Source organism: Macrobrachium nipponense, chromosome 4 (assembly GCF_015104395.2).
Source record: "Macrobrachium nipponense isolate FS-2020 chromosome 4, ASM1510439v2, whole genome shotgun sequence".
NCBI classification, from domain to species: domain Eukaryota; kingdom Metazoa; phylum Arthropoda; class Malacostraca; order Decapoda; family Palaemonidae; genus Macrobrachium; species Macrobrachium nipponense.
The window spans coordinates 57,724,766-57,745,256 of NC_061100.1; the positions used below are offsets into that span (position 1 = coordinate 57,724,766).

A 20,491-nucleotide genomic window follows, 5' to 3' on the forward strand; every position below is an offset into this window, starting at 1 on the left:
ATATATATTATGTATATTTTGTTGGCCTTATTTTACACAGATAATGTAAAAGTCAGTGTAAAAAACCTTAATATATCTAATAATATAATTTAAAATGGTAAACTAACACTATAAAAACGTTTGTAAAGTGAACACTTACTATGACTGGCGAGACTTTCTGGCTTGACGGACAAGAGAGAGGAGGGTGGTGGGTGGGGAGGAGGTTATTGTGCGGAAGGAGACCCTCCCCCATCCAGGTCGGGGAGATCTCGTTCCGGAGATTCAACTCTTCTAGGTTTTTTTGGTGAACGTTTAATCACAAACTTATCCAATGTCTGTTGCCTTTCCTTCCTTGCATAACTTTTCTGAAATGGCTCATTAAAATTTTCATTGAGCATATTCACGATCCTGTTCGTAACAATTTTGTCCGGATGATACAATTCAAGGAAGCACTGGACATCATTCCACTTTTCCAATGCGGCTTTTATCACATCACTGCTGACATCTGTAACTTCCTCCCCAGCCTCCTTCTTCGTCAGTTGATTGCTCCGAGCAAGTTGCTCCTGCTGCTCTTTGTGGAGTTGAACAAGTTCGTCCGCAGTCAAAAAATCTCTGAATGTTCAGCGACCAATTCTTCAACATCTTCGTCGTTGACTTGTAGACCCATACTGTTGCCCATGGACACAATTTCTTGCACAATCTCTGCATCGAAGCCCTCAAAGTCACGGACAGTTACGCACTGGGGCCAAAGTTTCCGCCACGCAGAATTTAATGTGCGGTACGTACTTCAGTCCATGCGTTATCAATGAGGGTTATGCAGTGAAAAACATTAAGTGCTTCTTCCAAAATTCTTTTAAGGTTAATATTGTCTCTTCAGTTACACGGAAGCATCTGGAGAAGAGCGCCTTCGTATATAATTTCTTAAAATTGCTAATGACTTGTTGGTCCATGGGCTGGAGAACAGAGGTCGTGTTGGGTGGAAGGAACTTGAACTGAATGAAGTCATGTTCACTGCAGTCAGCCAAGTACGAAGGGTGTGCCGGGGCATTATCCATGATCAGAAAGGCACCGCAGGGGTAGCTTGTTCTCTGTTAGGTACTGACTCTACGGTCGGCGCAAACACTTCATCAATCCACTCATAAACAAGTTCCGTGTCACCATGCTTTTGTATTGGCCCTCCACATTACAGGCAGTCTGGCCTTATTACGTTGTGCTGCTTAAAGGCACGCGGGTTATTTGAATGGTAGACAAGTAGCGGCTTTAGTTTCAAGTCGCCACTTGCGTTTGAGCATAACAAAAGCGTAAGCCTATCCTTCATTGGCCTTATTGTGGCCTGGGAGCGCCGCTCTTCTTGGGTGATAAATGTCCTGTTGGGCATCTTCTTCCAGAAGAGGCCCGTTTCATCACCAATTGAAAATCTGTTGAGCGACGTATCCTTCGGCCTCCACGAACTCCGGCAAACTCAGTCACGGAATGCCTCAGCAGCATCCTTGTCTGCGCTAGCAGCCTCACCATGCTAATTACAGAGTGAATTCCAGTTCTTTCTTGAAGTTATCAACCACCCCGTTTACTAGCCTTAAATCATCTGGCGTGGCACTAGTAGAAGGAGTTTCCTTCAGCAAACTCTGATACACTTGCCGAGCTTTCTCGCAGATGATCGGCTCGTTTACACTATCACCTGCATCTGTTTTCTCATGTACCCACTTCAAAATTATTTTTTCTGCCTCTTCGAGGGTTTGCGATCTCATCTTGGTTAGTACTGTCACTCCCTTCGCAACATTTGCTTCTTTAATGGCATCCTTGTTTTTCAAAATTGTCGAAATTGTCGACTTGGCCATCTTGTACTCACTTGCGATATCGGTCACGCGAACACCACGTTCAAACTTTTCTATAATTTCTTTCTTTATTTCAATGGTTATCTTCCTCTGCACCCTCTTCTCGCCATCACTCTTCACTTTCTTACTTTCACCACCACTCTTCACTTTCTTAGGGCCCATTATGAAGAAAATCACAAGTTTTAGCGCAAAAAATGCTAAGCGAATTGACGAAAAGTCTTGTACACAATGAGATGAGACAAAGAGCGATGCGTGGGTGACGCGTGCGTGGGCGGCTGGAGGATGGCTGTTCCCATGGCAACTCAAACGCTCTCACGTGTGCTGGGCGATTTCGCGCATTTTTTCAAATGTTTGTGTCTAAAAATTAGTTTGTGAAACAAAGTGAATTGTTATTTTCCAGAAATTTCCAGCATTTTTCAAATGTTCATGTCTCAAATTAGTTCATGACCCAAACAGAATTTTTATTTTCCGCATTTTTTTTGTTCGTATCTCAAAGTTAGTTCGTAGGTCAAGGGTGAAATTTTACCTATAATTTTGGTCGGGGATCGAGTTGTACGTGGGTCAATGCGTTCGTGAGTCAAGGGTCTACTGTACTACCCAAATTTTAAAACATTTTCTCTCATTTTTTAAGATCCATCTTCAATTACGCATGAATTGTATGTCAGTTTAGTGTCAAACATTACTTAAAGTAAGGTTTCACAGTAGTTTTTGTAAAAGGATGATCGCTATTCTACCCTGAACTGACGTTACCAAACAAACATTAACGGATAATGTAAAGCCTGTTTCTACGTTCAAGATAAATAAATTATAGGATTTCTACAGAATTTATGGTGTAAAGTTGATAAGGCAAACCTAGAAAGCAACAAACACTTTTGATTTTGAAGCTCCGCCCCCTTTCTTAAGTTGCCAGGTGTGGCATTATTGAGCAATATATGTCTGAAGATTTAAAAATCTGTAATCTGACTTTCCTTGCCAAGTGTACCTGGAGTGCCACCAGTTTTTAGTGGATGGGTGGTGGTTTTTATTTCAGAGTAGATGACAGCATTGTTTTGTGACTGGTTGTTTGGTACTGTGCCTAGGCAAGGCACCTGTTTTTTTAAACTTTGCGAGCCATCAGACTTTTCCTTCGCTGCAAAGTCCCCATTGAAGTAGAGGTGCTCACGCCTCTGATGCCTCTCCATTACAGGTTAAGGTGAGCATTAACCAGAGGCAGTAATCACCTGCAATAGCTCTTTTACCAGGTAAGGAACAATAAGCATTGTATCAATGCTAGCAACTTTTATTTGTATTCAAATTTATTACCATTACTGAATGTTTTGGAGTAGAATGTGTCCGCGTATCCCATATTTCCAATTCATACATTAATACTGGTCCTATCACCGTGCTATAGTCAAGATCTATAGCAGTGATAGACAGTGTTAATATATGGATTAGAAAACATGGCTCTAAAAAGAAAAGCTTGAGAGGCAGAAATGAGAATGCTGAGGTGATTATGGGAATATCGCTGCTTAAGAGATTGGAAAATTACGAAATAAGAAAGGGCACAGGCTTAGTAAAAGATTATAGAGGTAATAAGAGAGTCAGTTGATGGTATGGACATGTGTTGAGGATGGATGATGAGGAGGGAGTGGAGAGGGGCTTGGAAGGAACCTGTTAGACTGAGGGAGACTGAGAATTTGATGGCGAGATAAAGTGAAGGAAGATATGGAGAGAAGAGTTTGGTGGAGGGTGATGCCTTTGATAGAAAGCAGTGGAGAAGGCGCATCAGGCAATTGACCCTTAGTGTATGGATAGCAGTGGGAAAGAAGTGTCCATGTATCCCACCCCATGTCAATGTAGGATTCAGCTATGTAATTACCGGGAAATTTACTTATATGAAAATGATATTTTTATAATAAAATAAGTTTTATATATACTTACCAAGTATTTATTTACAAATCGGAGCCCCCTCCTCTCCTCTCGTACCAAGTATTTACAAATCGGAGCCTCCTCTCCTCTCGTGAACATAAGGGCGTAAATAAATTGAGCTCTTCTGCTTTGTTGTTCCTATTCATTCCCTGGTAGTGGGCTGGCCTGTCACCTACAAAAAAGCAATAAAGAGGCGCTACTGTGCTAAATTTAAATTTGAGCTGATGTGCTGAGTTGGGGAATCTATAGCTATGTAATAGCTTGGTAATTACATATTATGACAATATGTAAAACTTTTAATTTATTATAAAAATGTCATTTTAATAATATGATGACACTAAACAGTTTAATATTCTCATTAAAGGGATTTTGACGAAGGAAAAATCTATTTCTGGGGAGAGACCTGTGTTCGCTGGTGAAAAGGGATCCTGCTATCTAGCTTTTCTGGGCTTGACCTGGTTGGTTGGCCTGTGAAATGGTTTCCTTTGATACTATTTCTGAAGAATAAATATTGCTATTCATCCTAGAGAAAAAAGAAACAATAAAATGCCAAGATAAATGGCTCGCTCACTTCTTATAGAAGTGTCGGTATAGTAAGGAGCGAGTGGAATCACTACCAGAGGTCCCTTGCCATTTAGCTTCTTCCTTCGACAAAACCCCGACTATGGAGGAGCCGTGCTACACGCTCCCGGTCTACTACTACAGTGAGTGCCTCCGACGCCTGAGACGTCATTCCTTTCGATAGCGCGCGTTACACCAAACGTTAAAATTTTTTTTCGGTGCTGTGTTTCGCTCTATTTGGATTATCTTTTGGATATCTTTATTTTCAAGATGTCTTCAGCTTCTGCTTCTAAGTTAAGTACTGTTTTGGGGTGTTACTGATCTCATTTTATGATGATCTTCGTGTTTTTTTATACCATTCGGCTGCCTTATTGGCCGGTATGCCCCTCGACCGCATGGCGGTACGGGTTATCTCCTTTCGGTCTTCCATACCGTTAGAGATTTCCATTTTTTCTCAGTACTTTAGATATGGTTACTTATACATAGTCTCCATATCTTTATGCAGTTAGTTTTTAGTTAGGCCTCCACGGGGCACGCTCCGACCACACGTTTCGGACCTTAGTCTAGCTACGCCTTACATTGTTAGGAGTTTTATCAGTCACGATTGAGAGTCATATCTTAATTATTCTGATGTTCTCTTTCCTTCTCTAGTTCCTGATTACCATTAATAATATTATAGGTACTAGGTTGGCTAACATACACCATGCTTCGGTATGCGATTAGCTTCCCTGTTATCATTTATTTTAACCGTTAAGTTAGGCTTTCATACCCAATTGTCGATTGGTGATTAGCCTGCCCCCCGTTTTCTTGAACTAGAGGTTAAATTAGGCTAACATACCCCTTTCTTCGGATCGGCGATTAGCCTAATTTTCTGTTTGCTTAGCTTCGTGTTCCCCGTGTTAGTCGAGCTTTAAGATATCGCCTTTAATTTTATTTGATTGATTATTATAAGTAATCCTATTTATATCAGTGATATTGATGTTGTTCCGACGGTTCTTCCCCACCTCGTGTCTTTCACCTGGCTGGGAAGACCACCGGTTGATCACGGTGAGCCACCCACCGGTTACGGGGTCCCCCTCCCGTCCCCCCATTCCCCCCCTCCGTACATTGCCATCCACGTCGATGGGTGATGACTCGTTTCTCACAGCTAGCGTCCGAGTCTGCATGAGAGGGGTGACTCACGGGACGGGTGGTGGGGATCTCCCCTCCCCTACTGGTATTCTCTCTCGTCACGTGCCTCGGGGGCTCGGGACCTCCTCCCCCCTTCTTCTCCGTCCTTAAACTGGCCGTCACGGGGGAGGGGCTCCCCTACCCACGTTCTTCCCTACCCTTTCCCCCTCAGTTCAGTCCGGCAGGTGTCTATCTGCCGCTATCGAACATAGAGAGGGGGGAGGGAACTACTGGCGGGTTTCCTATCCACTTAGGATAGTTCACACGAGCACTTACTGATATAATGGGTTTTTATTTTTGTTTTATTTTTTGTTATTTAATGTTTAGAATCTTTTGCGTTACTCCGGGGGTTTTTTTATTTCTGCCTCTCGTACTATCCCTTGCTTCGTTAGAAGTTTGACATTGCTCACTCAATATTAATTCCGGGCCATACGGAGAACTCCGGGCCCTACGGAGTCTATTTTTAGTCATTTGACAAGTGAGCTTAGGCGGAGGCAGAGACTTTCTTCCCCCCTCGTAACTTTTCTACGTAATATTCATACGTAGATCTCTATCCGTCGGTCCTACTCCGGCACCACGGATAGTTTGCATATTATACCACGGAGGTTGTCATTGGTACTCATGTATCCTTTGACTTTACAGATGTTGTGCCAGGAGATTGGGTGCAATGCCATCCTCCAAGACCCGTGCGGCCATATAGTATGCATTCTCATGCAGGATGTGCAGTGAAAGTGGAGGATTTTATTGTTTGGCATCATGAAGCTTGCCAAACCTGCTACTTGCTAGTAGGAGATGCCTCACTAGTAGTAAGTTTCTTAGCACTTTCTTCATTCATTCGTCACTGGAATACTTGTTTGTTATATTATACCTTTCACATATGAGACACATATTCATATAATTTTCAACACAACAGACATTCCTCCCCTATCCTCTCCCTAACTCTAGACCCTTTTTTACAGGGTTCTGATGAAGAAAAGAAGAAAGCTTTGTCGACTCTCAAAGCTTGGGTAGGGGGTTTTGGCCGGAATTCGAAGGGCCAGCCCCTACATTCTTACCCAGGATATGGCGGACCTAGTATTCCCAGGAGCCAAGAAAGGATCAGTGGTGGACCAGATAACGGCCGCCCCTTTGCTGGCCGACCTTCAAGTCATGATCTCCCTACAGGAGGGGGATTTCCCAGAGGATGTTGCAGAAGACGTTGCGGCAATGAACCTCGACGTCGAACCCATGGCTATTGACTCCATGGGTACATGGTAAGGGTGTAGTAGGGGCAGCTTCTGTGGGTTCTCAGGGCCCTTTCCTGAATTCCCTTTCTCCATCACCTTCTACTGATCCTTCTACTTCCACTTCTTTCCGGGGCTTCACTGAAGAGCAGCGGTCTGTCCGTCCTAAGGCTACTTCAGTGATCCCCAAGGCTAAGATGACCGAGGAGAAACTTAAAAAGTCTCTCCCCAAGAAATCGGTCATCCTGACAGACACTGTAACTCCGGCTCACCATCCCGGATCAGTTAGGTCAAGGGAGGCCTCTTCCTCTGCGTCGGGTCCCCCAAACTAGATCCGTAAGGATCGGGCTCAAGTCCCTCTTTTTGATGCCCGAATCCTTTTCGGCTAATATTCTGGAGCAGGTGGAGTGATCGTAGGGGCCTTGGTTGACAACAAGGTCGGCTCGGTGCTCTCCCAGCTCTCCAGTTCTGTTACATCTTCCGGCCAGTCGATCCAATCGCTGGCGGAACGGCTGGCCGCTCAGGAGAATGCCATCGCCGGGATCCAAACCTCGATTGCGGCAGGTTCCCCTCTATCTGTGCCACCTTCTCCTCTCCAATGCCAGATTCCAGCCAACTGCCGGAATTCAAGGCGGCCAACCCTTGGAGGATCGCTTCGTATGCCCCGTTTGTCAACGGAATGTGACAATCGAAGGCATAGGAACTCGAAGGCGTGAGGACTTCGAGTTCCACCCCAGAGACCTTCAACCACCATTCATGGCTACGTCCGACTAACGGAAGCAGCGATGATGAGAGAGGACAAGGTTCCCAAGGAAACAGTGATCCTTCCGAGGGAACAGGCACAGCAGACTCTAATGAGAAGTCTGGAAGAATGGGGTGTGAAAACACCCTCATCACAGCCTTTAGGAGTCCTTTCACCATTTTTACTCCGGTGGAAGGGACTCCGCTACCACTGACCCTTAAGGTAGTGGAAGCAACCTTTCAGGCCGCCCTGAAAGACGAGCCCCTGCCTCAACTACGAGAGACGGAACCCACCTCTCTCTTAGTCCCAGGCTCCGAGACGTACTTCGAGGGGGCAGTTCCTACTTTCTCAGTAGGAAAACTAAAGGCGGACTGTGCCACCTCTCTCTTTAGTGAGAGACTCCCCAGGTTGTCGGACTCTCTCATCCAGATGGAGGTACGACGCCCGGACTAGGCTCTCGAGATCCCTTTCCCCTCCATGACTATGGCGGAGATGACGGCTCTTGTATACCAACAAGAGCCGTTATTTAAAGTTTTGGCTAAAGGTCTGCTGCACACCATGCAGTGTGACCTTTACGACTTCCTCATAGCCAGGAGAAATTGTAGGAAGCACGTTCTGGCGGAAGATACTATCCGCCATGAACCGAATAAAATGATTGCTTCCTCAATTTGGGGAACGGACCTCTTTCCAGCACCAGTAGTAGCAGAAGTCCTTCATGAGGCTTCTAAGGTTAACCAGTGCCTCAAAGTCAGGTGGGGACTGGTAGCAAAGCGGAGGCAGGAATCTTCTGATCCTAACCCAAGGAACAAGAAGAAACCAAGGAAGTTCTCTCCCTTCCAGCCTTCTCAACAAACGTTGGTTCAGGCAGTCCCAGCACACAAGGGCAAAACCATCGTCGAAGGGTCAACAACAATACCTTGTTCTGACCCCTCAGTCCCAGCAATCTCAACCCTCTACTTCCTTTGCTGTCTCGCCAGCCTACAATTCCAACTATGAAAGCCAGAACTTTCAGGCTTTCAATAGGTTTGCGAGAGGCAGCAGAGCAAGAGGTGCCTCTCGATTCAGAGGATCCGGCAGGGCTGCTAACAGAGGAAGAGGTTTCCGAGGAGCAGAGGTGGCCGCCCCTCGGCAAACCAGCAGTGAGAGTCCCAAGGTAGGAGGGAGGCTGTACCTCTTCCACCAGCGGTGGGGGTTCAGCCCTTGGGCTCAAAGTATAGTAACAAAGGGACTAGGTTGGAGTTGGCTAGAGGGCCCTCCTCCAACCAACAGATTCTATCAAGCACCAACAACGGAATTGGTAGAGTATACCGAAGACCTCCTTCTCAAAGGAGTAGTCTCAAGAGTCAACAATTTAAAATTTCAAAGGACGCTTGTTCAGCGTGCCAAAGAAAGACTCGGTAAACCGAAGAATCATCTTAGACTTGTCCCATCTGAACTTATTCATTCATTTCGACAAGTTCAGGATGCTGACCGTTTCGCAGGTACGGACCTTACTTCCCCGTGGGGGCCGTCCCCAAACCTCTATAGATCTTACAGATGCCTACTATCATGTTCCCATAGCCAGACACTTCCGTCCATTCCTAGGCTTCAAACTAGGCAACAGATCCTACTCCTTCAAGGTAATGCCATTCGGGCCCAACATAGCCCCCAGGATCTTCACCAAATTGGCAGATGCAGTAGTGCAAGAGCTAAGGAAACAGGGAATAATGTTAGTGGCTTACTGGATGATTGGCTTATTTGGCAAAGAACCCCAAAGAATGCAAAGAAGCAACGGTCAGAGTGATCAAATTCCTGGAACATTTAGGTTTTCAAATAAACAAAACCAAGTTCAGACTAACACCGGAATCTCGATTCCAGTGGTTAGGCCTTCAGTGGGACTTACAATCGCACACTCTATCAATTCCGTCGTTGAAAAGGAAAGAAATTGCAAGAGCTACAAAACAATTTCTCAAACGACAACAAACATCCAGGAGGTGCCAGGAGAGGATCCTGGGCTCACTCCAGTTTGCATCAGTCACAGACGTTCTGCTCATGGCCAAACTCAAAGATATAAACAGAGTATGGCGCTCAAGAGCGAATTGCAGATCACGGGACAAACTAGCCTCTATCTCAGCGATCTTACGGAAACGTCTCCGTCCCTGGACGGAGACAAAGAACCTTTCAAAAGCAATTCCTCTACAGTTTCCCCTCCATCATTAGTGATCCACACAGACGCCTCACTAACAGGGTGGGGAGGATACTCCCAGTACGAAAAAAGTTCAAGGAACTTGGTCGATTAACATTCCGCCAGCTACATATCAATGTACTGGAGGCCATGGCAGCATTCCTCACACTGAAACGGCTCCGTCCGCCCAAGAACTCTCATTTCAATTAGTTCTGGACAGTGCAGTAGTAGTACACTGCATCAACAGGGCGGATCCAAGTCAAGCCACTTGAACCATGTCATGATAGCCATCTTTTCTCTGGCAAGCAAAACAAATGGCACCTGTCAGCCACTCACCTGGCAGGAGTCAAGAAACGTAGTAGCAGACGCTCTATCGCGCTCCGCTCCGTTGGAATCGGAGTGGACACTGGACAGGAGTTCATTCAATTGGATCAGTCTACAAGTCCCCGGACTCCAAGTAGACCTCTTCGCCACGGAGTCAAACCACGAACTCCCTTGTTACGTGGCACCCAACCTCGATCCTCTAGCATACGCTACGGATGCAATGATCCTCGATTGGAACGAATGGAAGAATATTTACCTCTTCGCCCGGTGAACCTTCTCATGAAAGTTTTAGACAAACTCAGGACATTCAAAGGCCAAGTAGCTCTAGTAGCTCCAACTGGCCCCAAGAAAGCAATTGGTTCCCTCTACTCCTAGAGTTGAGACTCCGACCACTACGGATTCCAACCCCAAACTAACCCAGTTAGTGCAAACTCAGACTGTGTCCGCTTCCTCAAGAATTCAAGAAACCCTAACTTTATGGATTTTCTGAAATTTTGCAGCCATGAGGAATGCAGAAATTGATCCCCAGAATATCTCATTCTTGGAATCAGATAAAAGAGAATACTCTCTGGCAATATGATTCATCTGTCAAGAAACTAGCAGAGTTCCTTAAGTTGTCAAATTCTCAAGTCATGACAACGAACCTAGCCATAACTTTCTTCAGATCATTGTTTGAGAAAGGCTTAGCAGCAAGCACTATCACTACGACCAAATCAGCTCTTAAAAAGATCTTCCAATTTGGTTTTAGCATAGACCTTACGGATTCGTACTTTACGTCCATACCAAAAAGCTTGTGCTAGATTAAGACCATCAACGAGACCTAAATCGGTCTCTTGGTTCTTAAATGATGTCCTCAAACTGGCCTCGGACATTAACAATGACTCTTGCAATTATATATCCCTCCTGAGGAAAACCCTATTCTTATTAAGTTTAGCTCCGGAGCTAGAAATATCAGAACTGTCAGCTTTATCAAGGGAACCAGGCCACATTGAGTTCCTCCCCTCAGGGGAAGTCCTCTTATCCCAGATCGCCATTTTCTAGCCGAAAAATGAAGACCCACAGGACAGATGGTCCTCGTGGAAAATCCTACCACTACCTCAAGACATTTCCCTTTGTCCTGTCAACTCATTAAGAGCCTACCTAAGCAGAACAACTCTGAAATCTTCAGGGCACCCATTGTTCATTTAGGGAAGGAAGGTGGTACATTATCCCTAAAAGGGATCAGGCAACAAATTTTATACTTCATTAAACAGGCCAATCCAGAGTCCTTTCCTCGGGCCCACGATGTGAGGGCGGTGGCCACATCTATTAATTATTTCCAACACATGAATTTTGACGATCTTAAGAAGTATACAGGCTGGAAATCTCCGACAGTTTTCAAACGGCACTACCTAAAAACCCTTAGAAGCCCTCAAATTTCCAGCAGTGGCAGCTGGAAACACAGTTTCTCCTGATTCTTAATTTTTACTATAACTTCTTGTAGCCTTCCCTTCTACCTGCCCCATTGCACCCTTACTTAGTTTAGTCGCCTCCATGTATTGGGTTACCTTGAGTTTGCTTTTGTTCATCATTCTAATTGGATTCAGTTCCATTCTTTTGTATATATCAACTTATATCCTGTCTTTGCCTAACCTGTATTGTTTATTGTTTGTTGTTAGGCTAACTAATTTTCAGTGATAACCCAGTGTTTTAGGGCTTATACTTCCCTTAGGGTAAGACTGTAATTTTAGTTGATTATTATACTATTAACCTTACAAGTGTTTAACTTTACCTTCTTAATTTATCTGTACTGTTCCTCAAGCTTGGTGTTTAGCATTCTCTGGTACTATTTCACAGGCCGACACAGGTCAAGCCCAGAAAAGGGATTTTGACGAAGGAAAATCTATTTCTGGGCAACGACCTGTGTCGCCCTGTGAAACCCCACCCAGTAGTTAGATTATCCTCACCCAGCTTACCCCAAGCTTGGAGGCTATCTTCAGGAATGACGTTCTCAGGCGTCGGAGGCGCTCACGGTAGTAGTAGACCGGGAGCTGTAGCACGGCTCCTCCGTAGTTCGGGGTTTTGTCGAAGGAAGAAGCTAAATGGCAAGGGACCTCTGGTAGTGATTCCACTCGCTCCTTACTATACCGACACTTCTATAAGAAGTGAGCGAGCCATTTATCTGGCATTATATTGTTTCTTTTTTCTCTAGAATGAATAGCAATATTTATTCTTCAGAAATAGTATCAAAGGAACCATTTCACAGGGCGACACAGGTCGTTGCCCAGAAATAGATTTTTCCTTCGTCAAAATCCCTTTTTCTAGTATAAAGAGTTTCTAAATATACCAGAGAAAAAAAAGCTAGCATTGGTATGCAGAGGTTACTACCCTCGCGCGAGCACCCAAAGGGCGTCGGGTATAAAGGATTGGTGACTGTTAAGTCAACCAAAGAGGAATGATTGATTCTCTCTCTCTCTCTCTCTCTCTCTCTCTCTCTCTCTCTCTCTCTCTGTAGACAGCCATCATTATGTATCATCCCTTGTTTGAATACAGGCAGTCCGCAGTTTACAATGGGGGTTCCATTCTTGAGACATGTTGTAAGCCGAAAAGCGTCATAACCGAAACATCATCGAAAATCATCAAAAATCCTAATTCTTTGGTTGTATTGAAAACTATGTAAACTGCATTTTTATGGGTTAAAAAAGAAAAAAAAAAAAAAAGACGACGACTTCAAATACAGGCATTCCCCGGTTACCGGTGGTCTTGGTTAATGGCAATCAGGTTTTATGGTGCTTGTCTAGTGCCATAAAATTGGCAATTTATTGGGCCATAAGGGGGGAGAGTTTTGATTATTGGCGCCATAAGGTGCCAATAATAGTCATGGCACCATAACATACATAACAGAGGCCGGGGACTGCCTGTATTGATTATTTTGCCTTTTTTGAGTAATATTTCTTCTGTTGGGTCGGTGTCGTAAGCATAGTAACCCTGGAACATGCATCATAAAGCTGGAAATAATTTCTGAGAAGTATACAGGTGTTACGAACTGAGAGAGAGGTCTGCTTCATGTTTGATATTTTGATAAACAAAAAAGAATTCAACACCCAACAGTTGAAACTGGGGATACGAATATAGAAAGAAACACTAACACAACAAAGGTTTATTTACAAGCTTACTAACAGATAAATGCAGAATGGTGTCTCCTATTTACATAAAAAAGGCAAAATCTTACAATGCGTGAACTGCGGAAGAAGTGAGGTAATTCAAGTACTTGCTGGCCAGTTTTGCGACTTGAAGCGATGGCTTCACAAAGGGAGAACTACTATTGCAGACGTCTTCTTGACTCCTTATTGCAAAAAATAATGTCTGTTCTTGATACTCTTAGGGCAGGAACTTCTCTAAACCTCTTGCAGGACATTTCTTTTCTGAAAGTCTTGCTCTACGTCGAAATGCCTCGGTCGTCCACTCCCGGACGACTTGACCAGATCCCGATTAAACTTTCGAGCGCCTTTTTCTCTCTGATCCTTCATTGGTTCCTTCTTCTCTTATCTCTCTCAGATGATCTCTGATCTCTGCTGCTGAGCTCTCACTGATCTGATCTGTAACTCTTACTAGTGATCTCTTACTCTGTAACTAACTGATGATCTGCTTCCTCCTACTTCGTCCGTCGTATTTATACGGCATTCTGGAAGCGGGGCCTACGGCGAACGTCACAGACTCCAGAGATTACCAGAACTTCTAGAAGGATCTGGACAAAGTATTACAATCAGAAATTGCGGCATTCCTCACGTCACGTCAGCGCCTGTCAAGTTCCCCAACACTCCTGCCGATTCTAGAACCATCATGAGAACAGGCACCTCCAACACATGCGCGAATGCCACCTTGCTGCAGAACTTCTTGAAGATGCATTTTCCTTGAAGATGCATTTAGTGTTTGAGTTACGATAATTCGTTTTATGATAATCCGATATTGATGATTGGGTTAGCAATTAATACCGAAAAAAAAAAAAAGTTGAAAATACGTATTTAAATTTAGCGCACAACGAGCGCAGGCAGCAGCATACTATGCTGTACTATAGGTTGGCCCGAAAGCAAGAGGCTGGCAGCCAACGTTACAAGTCCGACCTCACTTGCTCTCGCTCTGAACCAAGTAAGATTAGGTTAGTGTTCGTTTGTGCTTTTTGTGGTTTTTTTTTTAAGTAAACCAAAACAAAAAACTTTGTCTGCTAAACAACCAAATAGGTCTCTTGCTGGTAGTGCAAAAAAAGAAGAGGCAATCCATCACTTTGGAGCAGAAATTGAAGATTATCAACCAGCGTGAAGGTGGAAAGGCAGTCATGGTTACGACGAACGTTTATCGCAATCAACGGTATCCACCATCTTAAAGGACAAGAAACATGTAATGGATGCTGATAATAAAGGCATCTGCTTCTGTTCATTCCAACGGTTATGTTCAAAGAAGAGGATAGGGCCTTTGGAAGCAAATGGAGCAGTTACTGGTCACGTGGATGGGGACCCAACCAATTACAAAAGTGTATGCCACTCACCCTTCTTGACCATTCAGACAAAGGCATGCATGCTTTTTGAAGAACTGAAGAAGAAGTATGATGATAACCACAACAAAAGTTTTGCAGCAAGTGCTAGATGGTTTCGTCGTTTCAAGAACCGCCATAATTTTCACAGTGTGAAAATTAGCGGTGAAGCAGCAAGCACTTATGTCGACGGAGCAGCTAAATTTAAGGTTCCTTAAATGAGATCGTCGTTAAGGAAGGTACTTGCCAGAGCAAATCTTTAATGTTGACAAAACCGGGCTTTATTGGAAGCGTATGCCACAACGGTCCTACTCCACAAAGAAGCAACAGCGATCCCCGGGTTTAATGCATACAAGGATCGATGACTCTTCTGCTTGGGGGTAATGTGGCTGGGTATAAACTTAAGCCCTTTATGATTTATCACTGAGAAAATCCAAGGGCATTAAGAAACGTTGACAAGCATACACTTCCTGTGCGTTACCGTCATAATAAAAAAGCGTGGATGACTGCAATGCTGTTCGAAGACTAGTTCGTTCATTGCTTCATTCCGGAAGTGAAAGATTATTGTAGGAAAAATAACATCCCCTTCAAAATTCTTCTGATTCTCGACAATGCTTCTGGCCACCCTCAGCACATCGGAGATATTAACGATAATGTAAAAGTTGTGTTTCTGCCACCAAACACAACTTCTCTCATCCAACCCATGGATCAGGGTGCTGTGGCTATGTTCAAGGCGTATTATCTTTGGAACACATTTGTGCAGGCTGTTGTTCAGGCTGTGGATAATGAAGAGAAAGATCTCAGAACTTTCTGGAAAGAATTTAGTGTTCTTAACTCCATTATGAACATTGGAAGGGCTGGAAGGAGGTAAAGAAAGAGTGTATGAATGGGGTCTGGAAAAATCTGCTAAAAGTTTATGTGAACTCGTTTAAAGGTTCGATCAGAATGAGTAGTGGAAATCAATAAAAAGATCTTGATACTTGGGAAAAGTTTAGATTTAGAAATTGATGAGGAAGATATCCAAGAACTTATAGATGTGCAAGATGTAGAGTTAACGGCAGAGGATTTAATTGCACTTGCAGAAGAGAGAAAAAAAAAGCAGAAGAGGAAGAAGAAATAAAAGAAGAGCTGGAGCAAACATTTACGACTAAAAAACTGGCAGAGGCATTTGCTTTATTTAATCAAGGACTGAAACTTTTAAGTGAAATGGATGGGGATGAGTTCAGAGGGCTCATCAAGACAATGTTGCATGTTACCGATTAATTTATGAAGAGCGAAAAAAATGCACTGTGCAACCTACAATGGATTATTTTTCAAGAGAACGACTCCAGTGCCTTCAGCTTCCCCCCACCCTACCCCCTCACTTGAGACTCGATCCTGTACGTCTCGGAACAGTTGTTTCCTAGAAAGACCTGAACTAACAGAAGAAGAAATTCTATCTGAAGAGGAGCGAATTGATGATCCTGCTGTTTTATCATCCTCCTCCTCTTCTGATCTTTGTTTATACGTAGCCATGAACAGCTGGGCACCGATCATGTATGCCGACAACGGACCGAAATCTTGGTGAGTACCCTTTACACTAGTCTGATTCTTGTTCTTATTATTAAATTTCTGTTTTATACTTAATTATCATAAGTCAATCTGCATTGAACCACCCGAATTAGCTGATATTAATAATTACTATACCGTATATGTATAGGTATAAACTATGTAGTGTAGGCTAATCTTCCTATATGCATATACAGTAATGTATAGGTTATACTATGTAGTGTAGGCTAATCTTCCAATATGCAAGTATACACGTGTTCCCCCCGTATTCGGCGGGGGATGCGTTAACAGCGACCCCCCGTGAATAGTTAGAACCTGCGAATGTTGGAACCCCTATGAAAATGCTAAAAACAGCCTATTTTTGTTAGTTTAAAAACTCAAGAAAAACCCACTAAAAATTTTCATACTGGGGTTTTTTTAATAGTTTTATCACAAAAAGTGCATTTTAAGATGAAATTCATAAAAAAAACCAGGAATTTGTGGATCTTTATCATAGAAAAATACTGCGAATGCGTGAATTTTCCGTGAATAATGCAGGGAAACGTTCCCCAGAGAATCCGCGAATGTGTGAGTCCGCGAATCTGGAGAACGCGAATTAGGGGGGGTCCACTGTAGCTTATATTGGTACTGATTAACTTAGTCTCAACTTACGATGGGTTTTTCGGAAACCTAACCCCATCGTAAGTAGGAGAATACCTGTAATTGAAAAGTGTCGTAGGCCGAAACTGTTGTAAACTGGGGACTGCCTGAACTATCATGCTTTTTATTTTTATTTTTTTTTATGCACTTGAGGTGTGTTTACCTATTGTCCATGAAAGATAAAAGAGCTTGACTTATGTCTCATCTGTAATTGTGCAGTCGTTTCTTATTTCTGTTTCTATTCTGTCATTTCAAACGCTATATAATTTTTCTGCAACATTGGTTTCTTTTAAAGTTTAATCATTTTTTTATTGTGAAAGCAATAATAAATGCTATTCATTTGGGAATGGGCTCTCATGTCATAAATTCTTTACTTTGAGTGACTAGGAAGGTAACCCCTATACTACTGGTGTTATACCAGCGTTATTATCAGTCGATCATCTATGATTTATTTTTGAGAGGGAACCTAACTTTGTCATATAGCCTTGGTTGCCTGTGCTTAAGATATTAAATGTTGCATAAATGGTTTTGTTTATGGCTGTAGGATAATGTACTGTTTTGCCAAAGCAGCGGAAGTTACTACATTAATTTACTTTGTAGGGAATTTACTTTTGGTATCAATTTTATTGTTGTATTGGATTGACAGTTTTACAGCATTACCCAAGTAGAATTTTGTAAGGTAAGGGTTATAATTATTCACTTATGTGAAAGACAAATTTTGTTTCAGCTTCCTAGTTGTTTATGCTTCCACATCAAGAGAACCGTCTGGATGGAGAATGGATCAGCTGTGAAGAGGCAAGATCATGTTATCTTCCCAGAATTTCTGACTATGGATCCTTACACATATGTAACATCTGTAAGCAGTCAGGTGAGATGCTTAGTTCAATTTGTTTCACAACTCCACTGCTCAGATTCATTGCCCATGTTTCTTAGTTTGCCAGACTTCCCAGACACTGAAGTCTTTGTTTAAGAGACAGCAGATCAGTAGTAGTAGTAATAATGGATACACCGTCTCCATTATTCATTTTGGTAGCGAAAGCCAGTAGCGGCAGGCAAACTGGGCTTTGGTAAGGTTTAACATTTCTCTCTCTCTCTCTCTCTCTCTCTCTCTCTCTCTCTCTCTCTCTCTCTCTCTCTCTCTCGATACACCTCCCCTCCATTTCATTAGGTCATCAAATTAGAGTTGTGAACTTACAAAAATATACATTTATTAAAAGCAAAGTAATAATTGAATAACTCAGATTCTTACAGGATGATTTAAATGGAATGATACTCAAAGTTCAGATAACTCAGATAACCCCCCGGTAATTAACAGTCTATTCAGTAATTAATCAACACCATTTATCTAAAGAATTATCCCGCTCTTTAAATCGTTAGTTTCCCCTACCCGTACAGTTCCCTCCACTAGAACCACCCATTGTAGCCTAGAATCTCCAAGCACTTAACCCTTTAACGCCGATTGGACGTATTAAACGTCTATATAAATTGTCTGTTGGGTGCAGGATTGGACGTATGGTACGTCGATATAAAAAAGTTTTTTTTAAATTCACGGAAAAAGTTATAGGCCTACTAGGCGAAAACTTTTTTAATCACGCGCCTTGGAGGATGCTGGGAGCTCACAGATCAAGGCGTTGTTTTGTTTACAATCATACCCAGGCGCGCAAGCGCAAATTTCTTTCTTCTCGCACTAAAAAGTATCAGGACACAGAAATTATTTCGTCACTTTGACATAATTTTTGCACCATTTTATATTAGCCGATATCGAGTATTATATATGAAAATATGCGCAATTTCATGTAGAATACAACAACTCATGGTTGTAGTTTTTATCAGTTTTGAAATATTTTCATAAAAATAACGATAAGTACCAAAATTTCAACTTTCGGTCAAACTTTGACTCTACCAAAATGGTTGAAAAAATCAATTGAAGCTAAAACAACTCTTATTTTTCAACATTCAACTTCCCTGACAGATATATACTTAGCTATTGACTCCGTCGTCCCCGACAGAAATTCGAATTTCACGGCACACGCTGCAGGTAGGTCAGGTGATCTACCGCCCTGCCACTGGGTGGCAGGAATAGGAACCATTCCCGTATTCTAATCAGATTTTCTCTGTTGCCCGTATTGTAAACATACGTTTTCGGTACCTCCTGACTTGATTTTCGTTTTTTCATCGCCATCGATCTTTTGCAGGGAAGTACTGGGTCTTTGTTTGGCATCCGCTTTTGATTAACTTTTTAATGAATTTGGCTTCGAAATTTCGAAGAATACATTACGTGAAACTACCGAATTTTTCGGTAACTCTCACATAGTTTGCAAGAAAGGGAACTATTAATATTTATTCATTAATATGTGTAATAAGTGTTAAAACTTGATTGAGGAAATATAAAACTCTTAACTTCCTACTTTAGGAAGTCAGAAAAGCATATAACTAATTACGCTTCCTTTAGAAGCTTTAATAGCTCTCGTGCTAAGGAGCAGTTAGAGTATTAACAGTTACTAGTAGTGTTGCATCCTCATCACCTTCTTACTCCCAGAATCTACAAATTCATAAATTTGAAGATAAATGGATGTAGCTCAAAATGCGAACTCTTATAAGGTAAGATGTGAATTTAGTGTTCCCAGGCCTAGACCGCTTCCAAGCTCCCAGGCCCAGAGGAGAAGGAATGTCGAAAGCCTTACGGAGATTATGGAGAATCCCCACCGATCAGGCGTCCCCTCGGCAGGATCTGTAGTAACGTCCCAGACTGCCAAGGATAGCCATTGGAAAGGCATCCTTAAAAAGTGTGTCTCTTCTTCCGATTCTTCATACATCCGAAAAGAAAAGACAAAGAATGTACATGTTTGGAGTTCGGACGATCTAGCGCGTTCTCTGAAAACTAAGAGAACACTGAGCGCCAACTGGACTATACAAGCGAAGAGCCAGCCAGGAAGCCGTGTTCCAGCAATCAAGCGCAAGCCTCGTTCCAACAGCCAGCAGCGAGCGGCGTTCAACAGACAAGCGCGAGCCGCGTTCCTACAGCCAAGCGCAAGCCGCGTTCCAGCAACTGAGCGTGAGCCGCGTTCCAGCAACTGAGCGCGAGCCGCGTTCCAGCAGCCGGGCTCGGGCCGCGTTCCTCCCTCCAAGCGAGAACTAGAGTTCTGATCTCCTGTTCCGCATTCTTCCATGAAGTGTGGAGTTGTGTCCGAGCTTCCTGAGAGGGTTCCGCCTTCTCCCAAGCAACTAGCTCCTATATATGAGTGGTTTTCTTCAGAACTAGAAGAACCATCTTGGCGAGAAGCGCCAGGCAGGACAGAAGCCCTTTCCAGGCAGGAGGATCTTTCCAGGAGAGAGGAGCTTAACAGAAAATTTTCTCGGCGCAAGGCGCCTTCAAGAGAAAAACAGATGGCTAGAGCGAGGAGCCTTATAGTAGAGTGGCAAACAGAAGGATCCTTCCATGGAACGTTTCCAGGCAAGAGGCTCCTTCCAAAAGGAGGAGCCTAGTAGGCGCTCGGAACTATCAAGGCGCACGGGACCTTCCACGCAAGCGGAACGTTCCAGGAGCGAGTCGCCTTTCTAGCGTGCGGAACATTCCAGGCGCGCGGAACTATCCAGGCGCCAGGATATTCCAAATCTCCTTATGAGAGAGAGGTCAGTCGCGAGGCTCCTCTTTGAGTTTTTAACTTGATCAACTTTCTCCTGGCAAAGGTGCAAGATGTCGCACAGGCGGCCGTCGCTTTTGTCAGAAGGATTCTGATACTAAGAGAAGCCCTTTTCCAATATTCAGAAGACTGCTGTGATAGGCAGTTCCTCTCAATGCGGACTCTCTCCTTCATTCATGCTCTTCCCTCGTTATGAAGAGGCAAGAGCTTTGGGAGTTTTCTTAATAAGAATCTCATCGGCGTT

At 43.3% G+C, this 20,491-nt stretch overlaps 2 protein-coding genes across 2 annotated transcripts in view; both read left to right on the forward strand.

Annotated features, from left to right (window-relative positions):
• LOC135210934 (intraflagellar transport protein 81 homolog) overlaps positions 1-20,491 on the forward strand; it is a gene marked incomplete in the record, with an annotated part of 587,949 nt that overhangs the window by 73,830 nt on the left and 493,628 nt on the right.
• LOC135211370 (uncharacterized) overlaps positions 1-20,491 on the forward strand; it is a 36,598-nt gene that overhangs the window by 10,695 nt on the left and 5,412 nt on the right. Inside the window, exon 2 of the mRNA XM_064244684.1 lies at positions 17,331-17,471. Within this exon, the coding sequence (XP_064100754.1) occupies positions 17,331-17,471 (141 nt within the window). The remainder of the gene's footprint in view (positions 1-17,330; positions 17,472-20,491) is intronic.